Source organism: Aquarana catesbeiana, linkage group LG05 (assembly GCF_042186555.1).
Source record: "Aquarana catesbeiana isolate 2022-GZ linkage group LG05, ASM4218655v1, whole genome shotgun sequence".
NCBI classification, from domain to species: Eukaryota; Metazoa; Chordata; class Amphibia; order Anura; family Ranidae; genus Aquarana; species Aquarana catesbeiana.
Window position 1 is genome coordinate 609,675,278 of NC_133328.1, and position 16,415 is coordinate 609,691,692.

The window sequence follows — 16,415 nt, forward strand, 5'->3', positions numbered from 1 at the left end:
ACATGAGAGATCCCCCCTTCCATCTTACCTTTGCAGCCGGCCTGAAACGCTGTGAGACATGTGCAGCGATGAACACTTGAGACAGACAATCCAGCATGTGAAGGTATGTGCTCTTGGCAGCCCCCGGTGGTCACAATAGGCATAGCATGCATTTACCTTAAAGGAGAAACCTACTAGAATTAGAAAATTCTGTGGAATCTCCTCTTACCTTATCCAGCCGCAGGGTTCAGTTTACACAGACCCAATCTTCACCTCTCATGGTGGGCAGTGTTTGAAAAAACCGTCAGAGACTGGGGCCCCCTACGAATAGGGGGATCCTGCAGTTCTGGCCCTGTAAAGCACCCAGCCAGAAATTAGGAGGTTTAAAGCCATTTTCTGATCTGCGGGGTCCAGCTCTCTAAAAAGAGAAGCATTACAGGTAAAACCTTGTTTCTTCGGACACGAGGCCCGGGTACCATCCAATTCGGCCTAGAAAGGACACTTTGAATGGATCCGGTCTGCCTGGCTTGCCCCAGTATAGGATATAGGATATTCCCTTTGGAGCTCAGCACAGGACATATTTACACGTCCATCACCTAAGACACTGGCGTAAAAACTGAGGTATCCCTGAAAGGGGGAGGGATTATATAGGGGGTTGAACTTCCTGATAGGGTGTGCCAGTGTCCAATCACCAGTGATACCCTATATAACCGATCAGTAATTACTGTGGCTCTGTGTCCCGTGATGTTCGAGAAAGAAATTTGCCACTATCATCTGAGTTTGAACACTAAGAAAGTAATCAGTATTTGAGATGATGCAACTCTTCTGGGTCTACAATCATTCCATAGTCAGAGTAATTCTGATCATGCGGCTTGCTATTTATGTATTCACATGCATTCTCGTGACATGCCATTTGCTTAAAAAAAATCTGTACTTAATACAGTAGTCACTGATTAAGAAAGGTTTGAATCCCTGATGGTTTCTACTGGCTAATGCAGTCCATTTGGTCATCCATGACCTATACTGTAGATACAGTCACTTACCTATAATGCCTTTTAATGGACTGACAACTTTCTGCAGAGCTCTCAGAGTTTCCTGGACTGTTTTATCTCTTAGGATCATCCGCTGATACAGTCTGAGAAAGTTCTGTAAAAACAGTTAAGATGTCTCATTAGATGTAGGTTGGGAAATATGGTTACCTGTGCTTCCAAACAAGAACAGCAAAGGCATCCTCTGGCTATTCACCTTACCTGCGTTCCTTGACAGCTCCTGGCTCCTCCGCAGTCTGCAAAGTAAATCCCCTGTGTTGGTGACTGGGGGGGGGGGTAATCATCAAAAGACAATCCACAGGCCATGTAGCAGTGCTCAGCCTAACGATTTGCTGCTAGGCACAAGCACTGTGATGGGGGAACAGTTCATGTGCTCCCCCATACTAAGAAATGCCAAGTATTCTTGCTGACCTTAGAAAAGTTAGGAGCGGTTGGAGAGCGCAGGTACATGGAGTATAAGGGTCTCACTTACAGGTCTCGTCTCTCCAGCACCCTGTGAATGGACAGCCGAAGGAGAAAGTGATGAGCTCACCTACCTGCCACTCTGCTCTCTTCTCTTATTAGCATGCTGCTTGCATAGAATTTTTAAAACACGCTGGGGGGTTCATTTACGGAAGGCAAATCCACTTTGCACTACAAGTGCACTTGGAAGCGCAGTTGCTGTAGATCTGAAGGAAAGATCTGAAATGAGGGAAAGCTCTGCTGATTTTATCATCCAATCATGTGCAAGCCAAAATGCTGTTTTTTATTTTCCTTGCATGTTCCCCTCAGATCTACAGCGACTGCACTTCCAAGTGCACTTGTAGTGCAAAGTGGATTTGCCTTTCGTAAATAACCCCCACTGTCTTATTGGTGATTAACAGCTGCTCCCCATTTTGGCTCCTTCACAAAGTATCTATCACCTAGTCTGCAGAGGTCTCAAACTGGCGGCCCTCCAGTTGTTGTGAAACTACAAGTCCCATGAGGCATTGCAAGGCTGACAGTTACAAGCATGACTAACACAGGCAGAGGCATTATGGGACTTGTAGTTTCGCAACAGCTGGAGGGCCATCAGTTTGAGACCCCTGACCTAGAGCCTCTAACAGACAGTTTTTGCTGGCTCCAGCCAGGACCTAGAGAGTTGTCAGGAGTGCATCAAGGCTCAAGGTGGTCAGCACCCAGTGACCTCTTCAGAAGGCCTGATGCAACTGTCCAAGGACAGATCCCGGCAAAATGACATAAAATAGCAAATTTCCCCCGGAAGAATCTTATTATCCGGCTTCCATGATTGTGACTAGAGTCACATAAGGTAAGTGGTAAGATACAACCACAGAATAGGTTTGATTCAGGGCTTTTTGTTGATCTATACCTGCAGCTCCTTGACGATCATGAAGCACAGCAGTCTGTCCAGCCCATTTAAGCCAAATGTTCCCAGGGAATACTGGATCTCGGAGAAGAGGCAACTGTTGGTCACTTCCTGGTGGGTGCGCATGTCATACCAAGTGTTCATCTGGTCTATGTAACACGTCACTCTGTGGTGAAAAGACATTGGGGGACATTTATTAGCAAATTACACTCACATGGAAAGCAGGGTGCCTTTCATTTAGCAAAGTCTGTGCAACAGATTTTATATGTATTTGAGATGCCTTATTCTGGAATTCTGGGTAGCCAAGTATGACAGATTTGCAAAGTTCTGAGACAGATTTAGCTCTGAAAAGGAGACGGTTTTTACCCCAAACATGCACAATGAAAAAAGTGGCCAGGGTCAGGTTTTATTCTGCTGCGCGGTTGCTTTAGAGAAGCAGAGAGGAGTTTATGAATCAAGATATAAGCTTGCAGTAAATCTGTTACATAATCTGTCTACACGGGTTTAGCATTGCCCCATTATGCGACAGTCCCCCATTCTGTTATTGGTCAAGCACAAAAGTTGCAGGGGACCAGTCAGCTATTCTAAACATTTAAAAGGTCTGTACTTAAAGTGGAGTTCCACCGATAATAATGTTTACATCAATCAGCAGCTTTCTGCACGAACAACGACATTTAGGACAAAATTATTATTATTTTTTTTTAACTTACTCTGTCTGCATTGTTGCCATGGGTTCACTTCTAATCTGTCACTTCCGGGCTGTGGCAATTTACGTCATCACGCGGGACCTGTGCTCCTAGGAGATGTGTGTCATCGTTTCCAAAGGAGTCAGTGGGCAGCCCTGAAGGATAGCATTGCGTTCTTTCAAAACACGAAAGGACGCGATCAAAGGCAGATCTAAGCGCCATTTTTAAAAAGGGAACAAAGCCCTCTGTTGCCAGAACGATATCTTTTCTATACAGAGCAGCCAGCTGAGGAGAAGGAGGTGTGTAGAACGGATATAGCGGTGATCTTTGAGCAGATTAACACCAGGATTACTGCACTTTCATATCTAATTCTCTAGGAGGACTTCAGACGGACTAAGTAAGATAGCTAATTGTGATGTGATGGGCGCAATGTGCTCACTATGTAAGCTTAGAGAGTTGTCCATGCAATTCCCATATGTGCATTTTCAGTGCTTCATGTCATTCCTGTATGCTGGAGATTGATTGCGTATCTTTGTTGCCATAACGGGGCGGGACCTTCCCCCCCGTCGCCACCCGTTGTGATGGCAACGAGACACACGGTTAGGGCTACGCCCGGCTTACAATGCGCATGCGTGAGATCGGGAGGTACATGCTGGTTAGTCAGTGGGTTTCACATGCCCACAATCAAGATGGAATCGCTCAGGAAGACAAAAATAAGGTAAGTCATTTACAAAAAAAAATGTACTGGGAACGGGATTGAAATATATACATGCGTTATTGTATATTATCGTATACAAGCAGGGGATGCTGAAAATAAAAAATTAAAATATGTGAGCGGAACTCCGCTTTAATCATTCATCATGAAATCACAGAATTAAAGTGCAAAACAATAAAAACCCTTCGATAGACTCTTCAGTGTAAGTTTTAGCTCTCCCACATGTATCTAACAGTTAGAGACAAGCGGTTCTGCAACATTTTCGCAGACTGTTTGCTTCCTTACTATGAACCAACTCAACCATTGTATAGATGCTAATAAAGCACAATACGTTTCTTTGATAACCACATGGGTTTTATGCACACGATATCTAGGAAAGAGATAATAAACTGGTCATCTGAGCAGACGATCCATTTAATAGCACTGCTCGCCCACAGTATAAATATACATTATTGCAATAATAGAGTTAAGAAGGGCAAACACATGCACCAGAGAAAGCAGGGGCATATCTACTCTGAGGCAAACAAGGCGTTTCCATAGGATGGCATTTTTCAGCGACCATGTAAGGATATCTAAACTCCACAGGTGTTTCTTGGGCTCCCCGATCATGTGTTAACTGTGCTTAGCAGTTAAAGTGGTCATGTGATCGTCCAACCTACCAGCTCCAGACTGAGCATGGTCCCAGAACAAAACAGTAACATTGGTTATACACATATGTGACCAAAGAGCAAAAAAGCCCACCACTCTGCCATCAAATATACGCACGTGACTGCCGTTAAGAAGTTAAAAATGCTTCTTTAACCTCACATTTTCTTTCCCTATAAAATGTTAGTTTGGGCCAGCATGGTCCAAATGATTATGTGCAGTTACATGCTGGCCCAAACTAACTTTTTATAGTGAATGGAAAACATGGAGTTATGGTTTAAAGGTTTTCTTTTTCTTAAATAGTACTGAGATCTTTGTGCTAGAATTCTGTAATCATTTGCATATGAGAGGAAGGGGCAACAATTTAGCCAATTAAGCTTTACTGCGTTGCAGAGCGCTGTCAACTTAGGAAATGGAGCTTGAGGTCAGAAGAAAGAGCGGAGAGATGTCCTCATAAGGGAGCTACTGTTTCTTCATTATCCAGTCGCAGCCAAGTGTATGAGGTTCAGTATCTGAGTTAGTAAACAAACAACCCCTTAAGCAGGCCATAGACGGTTTGAATCTCTGCCGATTCAGCAGGAACCGCGCAAGATTCGAACCATGTATGGGCAGGCTGAATGTACCTAAGTTGATCAGTCAATCAACTTGGGTACAACCAGCCTGTTTGATTTTACATGCTATTATTGCTAGTAGGTGTTATAGCCGCTAGCAATAATCACTGTGTTCTCCCGGCAAGGAGACCGTCCCCTGCCGGGAGAACACAATGGCTCCGCGGAAGTGATTGTTCCCATCAACAATGACCGTGTGGATGGGGGAAATCAAGCTATTTTCTTTTCTACATCAAAAGAAAATCGCTCCGTCTATGGCCGGTCTTAGACTTACCTGCTCACACTTTGTCTTGAAATTGACAAAATTAATTTTTTAAGGAGGGCCTTCTGGTTCCTGGTTGCTTCCCTTATTAATTGTTCACCCCTCTTATTTTTTTTTTCCATCTCCAATGAAAACTTACTTTGGATCAGTTATCCTCAGGATCTCCCGGCACAGCCTCCCGATAAAGGTCACAGACTCGTCCACAGGGGGAAACTTAGGGATGGGGATGTGTGTGGACTGGTACATGCTTTGCCAGTCTTGAATCTGGTGGAAACATGAAGGTCTGGAATTAGGTGAAAAGAGCAAAAGGAAAATGACACACCTTAATTAGGGAGCTTTGGAGTTACTTTTTAGAAGATCTCCAAGTCCAGAAACAACAAATCAGAAATAAAATTCACTGCATACACTGTTCTGTCAAAAATGTATGTACTACCCTCATTTATGACCATCTCAAGGTCCTCCTGCTAACAGGGATACCTAAAAACATAAACATTTTGGTGACAGAGCCCTTCCCAGTATTATAGTTTTGATTTGGCATTCTTCTATTGGCCTATTTAACAATCCATACATTATAATTCTTATTATCATAATACAGGATTTATATAGCACCAACAGTTTACTCAGCACTTTACAACTTAAGGGCAATTCAATAAAGGAGGAATAAGTAGCCCTACTCGTTAGAGCCTACAATCTAAAATGCATACAACAATACCTTTGTTCTGAGAAAGTTGTTGCACTCTTGTTCTACATTATAGTTGACAATACGTGACACTTCTTCCTGCCAAATCTTTAGACCGTAAATGCTGACATAATCCTGGATGTACTCGAAGGAGCGGTGGAATCCATCCATGGTGGCTGCCATTTCCTTCAATTTCGGCAATAGCTCACTGGGCTATAAGACAAAATGGTGCAATTATCCTGAACTAAGGCCAAGCCATCTACATCTCTTTTCTAATGGACCAATGTAACAAAAGCTGCTACTATTTTTGCTACTGACCAATGAGATAGGTCAAATTTGGCTCTGGCTTGAGACAGACATTCACCCTTCTATTTTAATTTTTTTACCCCTCCCCTCTACCACCTCTTTCGAATTGAATAATATTGACATTTTGCATTTATAGACAACTGATACTTTACTATTCCCTGATGAAGGAGGTGCTAACAAACTCTGAAATGCGTCGGGTTAAGGATATCATTTTGTATCACCATGTATTTTTGTACTGATGTATTTCCAGTTGACTAGGCCACGCACATTCCAGGTTTCATTTTTTAACATCTTTGATACCAATAAAATTAATTTTTACTACTTCATTGTAATATGAATTGAGTGCTTTAAAAGTCCCATCCTAGGGAATTTCTTGCTTTCCTTCTGCTCAGGCTGTGGTCACTTTCTAAAAAGAAAACAAACTATAATATACTGAACACCTTTGGTTTTTAACTACTTCCCATCCGGCCACTGCACATAAACGGCCAGGTGGGCGCTTCCTCCTTCTGAGTGGATGTTCCTGAATGTCATTCAGAAGGAGTGGGATCGCGCAGTTGCGTTATTCCGATGTGCGGTGTCCCCCAGACATTCCATATCTCGGATTGGCAGGAGGGCCCTGTGATTTGACCACATGATCACATGATGGCTGTGTCCAAACACAGCCATCATGTGATGTAAACACAGTTTGGGGGGGAGTTACAAAAAGTGGGATCGCGTGGCGCGATCCCGATGTGCCTGTGTCCCCCAGAGACAGGCCAACGTTGCTCGGCCCTCCAGATTACATGACGGCTGTGACCAATCACAGCTTCGCATGTAGTGTAAACTGAGAGCCATTGCCAGGCAATCGGCTCTGCTTCTCCTCACACAGAGTCAGTAAGAAGGAGAGCGGATCTGCAAGCAGGGGGATTAGTGTGCATGAGCTGTTTTTTTTTTTTTTTACAGATTTTACACACTGGATCACCCAGCTAGTGTCCCCAATCAGTGAAAAATACCAACACCTGTCCTACATCTGTCCACCCTAAACATCTGCCCGTGATCATCTGTCTGCACATCTGCCCGTGATCATCTGGCACACATCTGCCCGTGATCATCTGCCACATCTAATTCCATTGTCCTGGTGCTCCAGGGGCCTTCAAAAATGTGATAGGTACTCAGGAAATGTGCAATTTATGCCTTTAGAATACCTGACAGTGCTCCCGGCATGTTGGGCTTCTGTATGTGGCCATGCTGTGTAAAAAAGTCTCATACATGTGGTATCGCCATACTCAAGAGGAGTAGCAGAATGTATTTTGGGGCGTAATTTTTGCTATGTACATGCCGTGAGTTGGAAATATCTAAAAAATGGACAACTTTGAGTAAGAAAAAAAAAAAAAAAAAAAAAAAAGTTTTAATTTTCTTTCCACATTTTCCACAAACGTTTTTAAAAGACTCATTATAACTCGTAGAATATACATTGGAGTGTTTGCTTTCCAAAATGGGGTCATTTTGTGGGAGTTTCCATTGTCCTGGTGCTCCGGGGCCTTCAAAAGTGTAATAGGTAGTCAGGAAACTAAATGTGTAATTTATGCTCCTAGAATGCCTGATGTTGGGCCTCTCTATGTGGCCAGGCTGTGAAAAAGTCTCACACGTGGTATCACCATACTCAGGAGGAGTAGCAGAATGAATTTTGGGGTGTAATTGCAAGTTTATCTATGCCATATATGAGAAATAATTTGTTAATATGACAATTTTGTGGTAAAAAAAAAAAAAAAAAAAAAATTCTTTATTTTCCAAACTATTGTGGGCAAAAAAATAACTTTAAAAAACTCACCATGCCTCTTACTAAATACCTTGGACTGTCATCTTTACAAAGGGAGTCATGGGGGGGGGGTATCTGTACTGTCCTGACATTTTAGGGCCTCAAGAATTGAGATAGGCCGTCAATACATCAGGATTGGTAAATTTTCAATGATACGTAGCATAGCTTATAGAATATAACTTTCACACAAACGAATTATCATACACTTCACAGGATTTTTTTTTTTACCAAAAACATGTAGCAGAATACATTCTGGCCTAAAATTTATGATGAAATTTGATTTTATTGGACTTCTTTTAAAACAGAAAGTAGAAAATATTGTTTTTTTTCTCAAAATTTTCATTATTTATTCGCTTATATCGCAAAAAATAAAAAACTCAGTGGGGATTAAATACCACCAAAAGAAAGCTCTATCTGTGTGAACAAAATGATACAAATTTAATTTGGGTACTGCGTAGCATGACAGAGTAATTGTCATTAAAAGGGCAAGAGCACAGAAAGCTGAAAATTGGTCTGGGAAGGAACGGGGTGAAAGTGCCCTGTATTTAGGTGGTTAAAAACATAGTATGTATTTAGCAGATTTACACTAAAAGTTCAGTTGGGCAGGAGTGGTCCAGAGTTTCAGCACTTGTAAAAGAAAAATAAGAATAGTAACAGGCTTGAGAAGTATTCGTGTTGTGTGTTCCCAGGGTCTTTAGTAAAAAAGGGCCTAGGCTGTAGTTCAAGGTACACACATATCTAAAGGCTCAGCTGGTGTGGATGATACCTTTGCTCTTGAGTTAAAGATGAGTCCCTTATGTAAAGCCAGTGCCACCCTCTTAACGAGCTCCTTCCGTATGCCATCTTCTAATAACTGCTTTGGATCCACCTGGCGATAAGATAAAAAACACGTCAGCTATGAAACTCAGGCTCAGTTGAAAAATTAGGTAAATTTTAAAAGCCAAGTTCTAATCTACCAAAATGTTTTTATTCGTGTATACCTGCTGGATAGATGTTCAATCACTATCATATCCTTATGGGAAGATTTCCCTTCACTTCCTAACAGGGACACAAACTGCAATAAAAAACCTGACAGAGGCTCTAACGCACACACTCTTTCCAGAGTCTGGAGCTGGCTTTAAAAGAGAACCAGTCATGAGTGGAGATCTGTAATAATAGTTTTGCCGGTGCCGATACTGAGTATTTGCACATGTATCGGTACTCGTGCAAATGCACAGATACCTGAAACCGATACTTTCAGGCTCGGCTATTTGAGCTGTCGGTGGGTCTCCCCTGTGTTAAAGAAGTCCGGTAATTGGAGCTGTCAAAAAAAAAAAAAAAAGCAGCCGGCAATGTTTATTAACAACATTGCTCAGCCCTGAAAAACAGTAAAATAAAAAGAAACATTGTTTATTTATGTATATTTCTGTTTCTTCATCTGCAGATCAAAGGGATGAACAAATGTTTAACCCTTAATTTACTCTAATCAGCCTTAATTAACTCCCTATTCTCCTCCATTTAATTATTATTTTCCTGCTTTTTTTCTTTTATTCAAGTCTATTTTATAAAACGATAAACAATTAAAACTTTTTTTTGTTTGCTTTGTTAGGCCCCTTTCACACTGGGGTGGGAGGTGCGTCGGCGGTAAAGCGCCGCTATTATTAGCAGCGCTTTACCGTCATTTTAGCGGCGTTATTCGGCTGCTAGCTAGGAGGCTTTACCCCCGCTAGCGGCCAAGAAAGGGTTAAAAACCACCGCAAAGGGCCTCTGAGGCGCTTTGCCGGCGGTATAGCCATGCTGCCCCACTGATTTCAATGGGCTAGAGCGGTGAAGAAGCGGTGTATACACCGCTCCGAAGATGCTGCTAGCAGGACTTTTTTGTCGTCCTGCTAGCACACCGCTCCAGTGTGAAAGCCTAAGGCCTTTCACACTGGAGACACAGCAGTGGCTGTTTCGGGTTGGTTTGCAGGCGCTATTTTTAGCGCAACAGCGCCTGCAAACCGCCCCAGTGTGAAAGGGGTCTAAGTGAATATTTTTACACATAAATATTAACATATATTTACACATTTCACATTGAAAAAGCGCTAAATTAAAAAAAAAAAAAAACAATTTATTTCATTTGTAAATAACTTTTCAATGCTTTGTACCATTGCTGACAGTGGAAGTTAAAACAAAACAGTTGCGGTAGGTATCGGTAATTGGTATCGGCGAGTACTAAAAAAAAAAAAAAAAAAAAAAAAAAAAAAAGTATACGGTACTTGTACTCATTGTAAAAAAAAAAAAAAAAAAATGGTATCGGTGCATCCCTACTTATAATATATATTCCCATAAATGCCCATTCTTGACTGGCTCCCTTGCAGGGGTCTCAAACTGCTGGCCCTCCAGTTGTTGCGAAACTACAAGTCCCATCATGCCTCTGCCTGTGGGAGTCATGCTTGTAACTGCCAGCCTTGCAATGCCTCATGGGACTTGTAGTTTCGCAACAGCTGGAGGGCCACCAGTTTGAGACCCTTGCTTTAAAGGTTATTTTTTTCTTTTGTAAGGAGAACTGGGATCTGTCTGTTAAGAGCAACGCAGCAGTGTTCCCCTCTGAGACCCAATGTTTTAATCACTGGATGTACTTGGATTACCTTAATTATTCCAACCAGAGTAGTCTTCATCATTAGCATGCCTTCAGTAAATATGGATATAGCATGGGTCAGCCTGGCCACCTACAAAGTAAACAAAGGATTTCAAAAAGGAACAGTAAAGAGGAACATACACCTAAAACTGACAGTTGAGCTTATTTATTGTAGCACTGCACAGCTCCGTTATCAAGTGCATAAACCCATAGAAACCATAAAATCAGTGAGGGATGAATTCTGATTGGTCACTGTAAGTTGCAGCACTTTAAAGGCATGTTGCATAAGCATGAACGATGTAATGAAAATATATTGTTGCAGCACTCGGTTCTCACCTCATATCTGGCTCCAAGCTGGGCGTAATCTCTTAGCTTGTCCTTGTCCAAGCGTGTTGGAACTTCCATAATATCGTGTGTCTGCAGCTTGATGATTTTAGCCAGAGATGTAAACATGCTTTCTGGAATGATCTGGAGAACCTTTTGTAAAAATTAAAAAGATGGTTAATCCTAGGCAAAGATCTGGGCACTCTAGCATTCAACCATACTTTTAGTTGGACTGATATATACAGCTCTGGCCAAAAGTTTTGAGAATGACACAAATATACATTTTCACAAAGTCTGCTGCTTCAGTGTTTTTAGATCTTTTTTGTCAGCTGGTACTATGGTATACTGAAGTATAAATACAAGCATTTCATAAGTGTCAAAGGCTTATACTGACAAGTACATTAAGTTTATTCAAAGAGTCAATATTTGCAGTGTCGACCCTTCTTTTTCAAGACCTCTGCAATTCACCCTGGCATGCTGTCAATCAACTTCTGGGCCACATCCTGACTGATGGAAGCGCATTCTTCCATAATCAGTGCTTGGAGTTTGTGGGTTTTTTGTTCACCCGCCTCTTAAAGATTGACCAAGTTCTCAATGAGATTAAGGTCTGGGGAGTTTCCTGGCCATGGACCCAAAATTTTGACGTTTTGTTCACCAAGCCACTTCGTTATCACTTTTGCCTTATTGCAAGGTGCTCCATCATGCTGAAAAAGGCATTGTTCCTCACCAAACTGTTCTTGGATGGTTGGGAGAAGTTGCTCTCAGAGGATGTTTTTGTACCATTCTTTATTCATGGCTGTGTTCTTAGTCAAAATTGTGAGTGAGCGCCACTCCCTTGGCTGAGAAGCAACCCCACACATGAATGGTCTCAGGATGCTTTACTGCTGGCATGACACAGGACTAATGGTAGCACTTACCTTTTCTCCGGACAAGGTTTTTTTCTGGATGCCCAGAACAAATTGGAAAGGGGATTCATCAGAGAAAATGACTTTAACCCAGTCCTCAGCAGTCCAATCCCTGTACCAATTGCAGAATATCATTCTGTCCCTGATGTTTTTCCTGGGTAGAAGTGGCTTCTTTGCTGCCCTTCTTAGCACCAGGCCATCCTCCAAAAGACTTTGCCTCACTGTGCATGTAGATGCACTCACACCTGCCTGCTGCCATTTCTGAGCAAGCTCTGCACTGGTGGTGCCCCGATCCCGCAGCTGAATCAACTGTAAGAGACAGTCCTGGCGCTTGCTGGACTTTCTTGGGCACCCTGAAGCCTTCTTTACAACAATTGAACCTCTCTCAAAAAGTTTTTGATGATCTGATAAATGGTTGATTGAGGTGCTATCTTAGTAGCAGCAATATCCTTGCCTGTGAATCCCTTTTTGTGCAAAACAATGATGACTGCACGTGTTTCCTTGCAGGTAACCATAGTTAACAGATGAAGAACAATAGATTTCAAGCACCACCCTCCTTTTAAAAACTTTCAGTCTATTCTAACTTAATCAGCATTACAGAGTGATTTCCAGCCTTGTCCTCGTCAACACTGACACCTGTGTTAACGAGAGAATCGCTTACAATGTCAGCTTGTCCATTTGTGGCAGGCCTGAAATGCAGTGGAAATGTTTTTTTGGGGGGGATTAAGTTCATTTTCATGGCAAAGAGAGACTTGGCAATTAATTGCAATTCATCTGATCACTCTTCATAACATCCTGGAGTATATGCAAATTGCCATCATAAAAACTGAGGCAGAAGACTTTGTGAAAATTAATATTTGTGTCATTCTCAAAACTTTTGGCCAGACCAGTTCTATTAACCACTTACCGACCGGCTCATATACATTTAATATAACAATGGGATTTTGGCTATGACAAGAGTATGGGAGGCTGCTGCGGGTAATGAGATGTCATTGTTTGGTGTCTGAGCTTGACACTTGTAGCAGTTTAAACATATTGCCTGTGTTATATTTACAGTTAAGACCAGCCTTTCTCAGCAAGAGTTACGTGGAAACGTAGGGTTGCCCGGGGGGTTTCTAAGGGTTCCTTGAGCAGATAAGTAACCATGAACAACATTGATCTGCATAGCTTTTTGAAAGTTGGGATTCTACCCAATGACACAAATTTAAGGAGCATTCTTCTTAGTAATTATTTCATTAATGTACTGTGAGCTGTAGATTCTCTAATTAGTAGCATGGGTTCACTGAGAGCGCAAAGTTATTTGAAGGGCTCTCCCATGTTAAAAAGGGTGAAAAAGGCTGGACAATCTTGCTCGCCACACTCCATCCTGCTGGTTTTTGGTTCGTGATTTGAAAGTTTGGAACTGATAAAACAGCCTATATCCTAAAGAATTTCTATTCTGCTGTTGACCAGATGTTAGAAGAAACGGTTTGTTTCATCATCAATCGCCTTCCTCTCCTGCCACACATTGATGTCTGTGTGAGGTCCTCACAACATTCAGAGGCACCAACGGCACAAAGAGAAATGTGGCAGTAAGGATGTTCCATTTCCAAATACAGGTATTGTCAGGAGGTGACAAGTCACAATGTTGCAGACTTTCGATTGTGGAACAGTTAAATAAAAAAAAAAAAAAAAATTATGTCTCAAAGACATGTTGGCCTGACCAAAATAGTAAAACGATTAAAATACCCTATTTTCTGGCATGGACGAAGTGTTTGTACACAGGCAGTTTTTCTTCTTTTTTTTTTTTTTTTTAAATTCCATGTGAAATAGTCAAAACAGATATGGACAAGACACATGTGTAACTCACCTTCCTGACATAGGACACCAGCTCCCCAGAATAATATTGGGAAACACTGAGGAGATCGGGGCTGTTTGCCTGGTTGATACGAAGTAGAGGCAAGTCAAGGGCAGAAGCCAGCTGTAAGAGAGAGAGAAAGAGAGAGAGCAAAGGAATTATTATTTTAAAAGATAATAACTTGAAGCAATTTGCCTTCCTGCAGTGTGTGTTCAGATGCTAATGTCTCGATGGCTAAATCTTTGATACTACCCTGATGGATTAAGTTGAAAGCCCAGCCATAGTTTTAGTGTTTAGTTTTCCCATAGAGTGGGGAAGGGTTACAACATCTGTCAGACTTAAAGGACAAGTTCACCTCTCTGAACAGGTTACACATGCATTTAGGATGGAAAGCGAGAAATCCCCTAGGGGTGGGACTTTAAAAAGGCACTCAACAGTAATACAATAGAGTAATTAAAAAGTCAATTTATTAAGTAGATAATGATAAATTAGAAAACATGGAATGCACGTGACCTAAACAACTGGAAATGCATCATAACAAAAGGGTACATGACAAGATAATTTCCAGTTGTTTAGGTCACGTGCATTCCATGTTTTCTATTTTATCATTATCTACTTAATAAATTGACTTTTTAATTACTCTATTGTATTACTATTGAGTGCCTTTAAGGTCCCACCCCTAGGGGATTTCTCGAGAGTCAATTTATTAAGCAGATAATGATTAAATAGAAAACATGGAATGCACGTGATCTAAACAACTGGAAATGCATCATAACAAAGGTACATGACAATATAATTTCCAGGGAATAATCACCAATAATTTTTCACGTATTTAGGGTGCAACAAGTAACATGTGCACCCTCTCCCCCCTAACCTGCAGGGGATCCAATCTCTGCACCAGCTGTCATATTTTCAAAATGACTCCGCCTGCACAGCCACGTCCTTCGTTCACTGGAATCTGTAAATGAGAAAACTACAACTCCCATCTACACCGCGGCGGACAGACTTGTAGTTCGCATGGGTCACGGGTGTGCTGGTCAGCACGCTCCCTTATGCAGCGTACACACAGTCAGACTTTTCGACCGGACTGGTCCGACGGACAATCCGATCGTGTGTTGGCTTCACGGACCTTCAGCGGACTTTTCCAGTCGAAAATCTGACGGACTTTAGATTTGGAACATGCTTCAAATCGTAACTCTGCCGGACCCAGAAATCCGCTCGTCTGTATGCTAGTCCGACGGACAAAACACAACGCTAGGGCAGCTATTGGCTACTGGCTATCAACTTCCTTATTTTAGTCCGGTGTATGTCATCACGTACGAATCCGTCGGACTTTGGTGTGATCGTGTGGAGGCAAGTCTGTTCGTTAAAAAGTCCGTCTGAAGTCCATCGGACCAGTCCGGTCGAAAAGTCCGCCTGTGTGTACGCGGCTTTAGTCCATTCACACGCCCTCCCCTCCAGCTTACGAGCGGACAGTCTGTACAGAGATACTGGCTGAAATGGGAAGTTTGCAGGAGTGTAAAATTGCATCTGCGATCTTCTGATTGCAGGTGCAAAACTTTGCAGGGTCCCATTTAAAAAAACAACAAATGCACATTTTTTTTAATCTGCAAAAAAAATGTGCATTTATTTATTTATTTTTTTGTAAAAGGTGAAAGCCTTGAAGAAGATGTCCCCTCACCCTCCAACAGAGGTTCTTCCCTACTCTATCCAAAACTGAAAAAGACTTTAGACATAAAGGAATTCAGACAGATTTATTTGTGTCAGAAAAACGTAACAACAGGTACCATAATACCTGTACTTGTAAATTACAATTCTCCCGTTGCAAGGCAGCCACCTAATACCCCTGGGGGCTATGGAGAACCTTTTAAAACCTTTTCCTTTGAAGAACTTTGCTCTGATTTATGGGCCTAGTACAGTCCCCATATCTCACAACTTGGTGCAGCGCCTATGAAGCTAGGACAGTGGTGCCATATTTGGTCCTCAGATAGCTGAGGGGGGGGCTAGGCCTATGGGGGGTTGCTGTAAACAAATGCATTTCCAAATACCAGTAGTATTGGGTACCTTGTGTTGCCTGCTGTTTGAACAAATTGTGATCTTGTGATGTTTTTACACTTTTGCTAGAAGACATTCACTTCAAAGCCCAACACTGGCCAAATTTATTTTTAGATATAGTGAGGGAATAATTACAAATGATTATTTCACATTAGGTAGATTAACCCTCAAACCCATTCTAAGCATCACCAAGACAAAAATTTGGCGAATCTGTCACTACCACAGCGAGATACAGAATAAAAAGCGACTTTCTGTCCCTCCGACCTCCTGTCACTAGGATAAAAAAAAATAAGTGAGGGCTCTTCTTAGAGGAGACACATATCAAGAAAACCTGACAGAAATTCTATCCATTCTCCACATTATCCCAGCATAAAATAATGTTTAAACTGGATCTGTACATTGAATAAAGACACCATAACATATTAGATGTAAGGTTACTTGCCTTTAGGAAAGTGGCTCTGAGTTTGGTCACCATGAATGGACTGGCTCTTATACTTTCCTGCATAATAGATGTGAAACTAAAGCGAAAAAAAAAGTTAGTTAAAAACACAATATAAATATATAAGTGCTTGAAAAACATTTAGCGCAATAATGCCTGTTTGAACTAGTCGTCCTATAGACAA

At 41.8% G+C, this 16,415-nt stretch overlaps 1 protein-coding gene across 1 annotated transcript in view; it reads right to left on the reverse strand.

Annotated features, from left to right (window-relative positions):
* WASHC5 (WASH complex subunit 5) overlaps window positions 1-16,415 on the reverse strand; it is a 112,736-nt gene that overhangs the window by 38,375 nt on the left and 57,946 nt on the right. Inside the window, exons 14-22 of the mRNA XM_073632233.1 lie at window positions 16,235-16,310; window positions 13,750-13,860; window positions 11,008-11,148; window positions 10,682-10,762; window positions 8,839-8,940; window positions 6,002-6,181; window positions 5,429-5,553; window positions 2,377-2,539; window positions 1,023-1,125 (exon numbers count right to left, since the gene is read on the reverse strand). Of these exons, the coding sequence (XP_073488334.1) occupies window positions 1,023-1,125; window positions 2,377-2,539; window positions 5,429-5,553; window positions 6,002-6,181; window positions 8,839-8,940; window positions 10,682-10,762; window positions 11,008-11,148; window positions 13,750-13,860; window positions 16,235-16,310 (1,082 nt within the window). The remainder of the gene's footprint in view (window positions 1-1,022; window positions 1,126-2,376; window positions 2,540-5,428; window positions 5,554-6,001; window positions 6,182-8,838; window positions 8,941-10,681; window positions 10,763-11,007; window positions 11,149-13,749; window positions 13,861-16,234; window positions 16,311-16,415) is intronic.